The 3,461-nt window shown below is 33.6% G+C and overlaps 1 protein-coding gene across 1 annotated transcript; it reads left to right on the top strand.

Annotated features, from left to right (window-relative positions):
• The first annotated feature begins 337 nt into the window (after positions 1–337).
• LOC116339371 (GATA zinc finger domain-containing protein 14-like) lies at positions 338–2,869 on the top strand. The gene has a single exon (XM_031765207.1). It carries the CDS (start codon positions 338–340, stop codon positions 2,867–2,869), a length of 2,532 nt encoding a protein of 843 aa, XP_031621067.1.
• Positions 2,870–3,461: the final 592 nt, after the last annotated feature.

Below are 3,461 nucleotides of genomic sequence, written 5' to 3'. Positions count from 1 at the left end.
AAAAAAACAACCAATCGGACCAATTCCTGCTAGCAGATCAAATTGAAGCGAAATCAACAAAAGCAAGAAATCAACACACGACAGAAAAATCAATCCAAAAGGAGAGTGGAATCAACAACAAGCGGAGAAAGAACATATACCAAAAAGGCGAAATAAGCAGAATTACAGACAAACCAGCTACACAATATTACAATCAACCTAACTATCAACTTTTTTCAAACTCAAGTAAGTAAGTTTATGATCATATAATTTTTATAGCACTTAAAAGAGTAATGTAAAAAGATACAAAATAGTGTATGGCTTTTCCTTGAACACATGACAATTCCCATATTTCCGTATGTCGGGAATAGAGTCCCCCTCAGATAAAACAAAACGTCATATAAATAAATTACAACTAGAACGAACACTCTTAGAAAAAAGAAAGGGTTCACTGCGTAGGGATAAAAATCCGTACTTCGAGACTCGTGAATATAGATCTCACGAACGTCAAATTTCGGACATAAACAAAAGATTAATTGAAATTGACATTGAATTACGAAAGGAACGTCACTTTTTGGACAAACAAGTGAATATTGAATTGGCAGAAATTCAAGAACGGAGAGCTAAAGAGACAAAAAGAACGCATAAAAGGAAATTAACTACTTTAGAAGAATTTATTAATAATTCATCCGAAATGTTCCGTACACCACCAAAAACTACAGTAGGAGAACCTACTAATACAAACACCCCAAACGTAACTACAACTCAGCCAACTAGTACTAGTGCTGATATGCGAGGAGCTCAAGCTGTACCAATTATAACTACATCTTCAAACCCTATTACAACTTCAATTTCCACAGTTACCAATCCGATCTCCTCAGCTATTGATATTAGAAATATACAAGCAGGTCGTGATGAATGTGGACCCTATGATTTCAATTCAACACTAACTGTTGACTTTAATTTCCGTCCCGTTCAGAGTATTTTTTCAAACATCAGACCTAGATTGTCAACTATTATTGGAGACCCTCCGAGATATGAATTACCTCCCGTATATGAAACAGCCATAGAAAGAGAAAAACGCGACGCGGCTCTTGAAAAAGAAAGACATGATATAGCTCTAGCTAGAGAAAGACTTGAAGCACTTTCAACTAGGCAAGGACGCGAAGTAGAACAAAGTATTGCAAATCAAAACATTCTTGGAGAAAATCCACAATCTACGGGTGCAATCAGAAAAAATCCCGCTACAAGGAGTACAAGTGTACCCGAGGATAATTTATCTCGGGCTCCAAACACTACAATAATCCAACAATCACCGCAAGTTTTATCGAGCGGATTTTACAATTATAATCCGACTCCGAAGCAAAGAGAAGCGGAATATCCTCGAGAATATGATTATGAACAGCAATATTATTCTCAAAATACAAGACCGAGAGTAACATTTGACGAATATCAAAATGATTCTTATAATAATCACATAGAGAATCCAAGACTTGCACCAATGTATGAAACTGAAACTCAAATACCCCGCCAGGTGTCAAGATCCTATAATAATACTCCAATTTTCAATGAAAATACACCCTTCAATAGAAACACTCAATCAGCTAATAATCGAATTCCTTTTAGAGAAATCTCAGCCCGGGAACATAGCTATAGAGATGCAAGCGTTGCAAGAGAAACTTATTTGAAACGCCTTAAAAATATTCCCAAATTTAATGGCGATTCGTATAGTGAACTTAAAGAGTTCATTAATAAAGCGGATACTTCATACCATTACAGTAGTAATGAAATTGAAGAGGACGAATTCTTTGAACAGATGATATTCCAATTGGGTGAAGAACCCAAAAACGTTATAATCAATCTCAATAACCCAGATTGGGTTACAATTAAACAAAAATTATTGAAACATTATTCCTATTTATCAAACAAAGATTTATTGGCTAGTCAAATAGAAAATCTACATCAAGAGAGAAATGAATCTATTCTCAAATATTCAGAAAGAGCCAGAAAACTCCTAAGAGAACGCAATGCGACTTACAGTAATTTATCAGAAGATCAGAGAAGAGAACATAACAAAACAGCCCTCCGAGCTTTTGCCAGAGGCCTAAATGACAATAGATTGAAAGAAAAACTATCAATTAGAGGTTCAGACACTCTTGAAAACTCCATAGCTTACGCTTTAGAAGCAGAGAGTGAAAGTTTCCGTGAAATTCCTCAGTTTGAATTGTATTGTAGATATTGTCGCTCAAATGGTCATCGTGAAAGAGACTGCAGACGCAAGAATAATGGACCAAATAATATAAATGATTTAGCTTCAATTTTACGATCTTTAAATATGTCAAATCAAAATAATTTCAGAGACAATTCTAGAAATAATATGAGAACTCCTAATGCCGGCTATAGATTCGGAAATAATAGATTCAGTAATTTCCCAAACCGACAAAATTTCTCACGTAACAATAATTATAGAAACCCTTTCAATTACGAAAATCGGAATAACAGAAACTATGAAAGTCAAAATTTCAGATATAACAATAATAGAGTCTATGATAGAGGTAGCCCAAATAATTTTAATTATAATAGCAATAATCGCTATAACAACAATAACAATGGCTACAATAATAATAGCAATGCCGGATATAATGGCAATGGTCGCTATATCAGCAATGGCAATAATAACAACGGTAATAGGAACGAATACACGAATTATAATGGAAACAATAATAACAGGACTAGCTTTAATAGTCCAAATAGAAATAATTATCGGAACGATAGACCTGGCCAAAATGAACAATTTAATAATCGTCCACGATCTAATAACTTTGCTACAATTTTCGAAACCAATGTCGAAAACAACAATAATAGAGAGCACTCTTCGGAAAACTTTTAGGGATGAATGGAGAATTTGGCCCTTACCATTCATCCAATATGACAATAAATTTTCGTACTTCAAATAATGAAATAGGAATTTTAAATACTTTGATGGACTTTCAATTTATCACAAAACAAAAATTTAATGAACATGAATTAATAACGATTGAAAACGATTTAATAATAGAAAATGGAGCACCTTATATAATATTGAATACGAATTTTACTACTAGGCCAATCAAAATCTTACTTGATACCGGCGCAGCTATAAGCCTCATTGCCGATGATATTATTCCCCAAGATATAACAATTAATAAATATACGGTGACATTATACGGAGTCACTGGAAAAAATGTTTCGATCCAAACTAAAGGTATAATTCAGGGATCACTGACGATTGGCAATCGAAATGTTGAAGCAACAATGCATCTTATTGAACGAAAATTTGCAGGCCTTTATGATGGCTATTTGGGCTTTGATTTTTTAAATTCATTAAAAGCAACGATCGATATAGAAAGAAATAAACTAATTCTTAAACTCCCCAAAATTTTATATACCTTCAAAGACAGGAATGATTTAGATATTGAAATTGAAAAATTATTAAAAATGTG

The sequence above is a fragment of the Contarinia nasturtii genome, unplaced genomic scaffold (assembly GCF_009176525.2).
Source record: "Contarinia nasturtii isolate CC-2019 unplaced genomic scaffold, AAFC_CNas_1.1 Cnas_scaffold_527, whole genome shotgun sequence".
Lineage (NCBI taxonomy): Eukaryota > Metazoa > Arthropoda > Insecta > Diptera > Cecidomyiidae > Contarinia > Contarinia nasturtii.
This window is presented reverse-complemented; position numbering and strand designations above follow the sequence as displayed.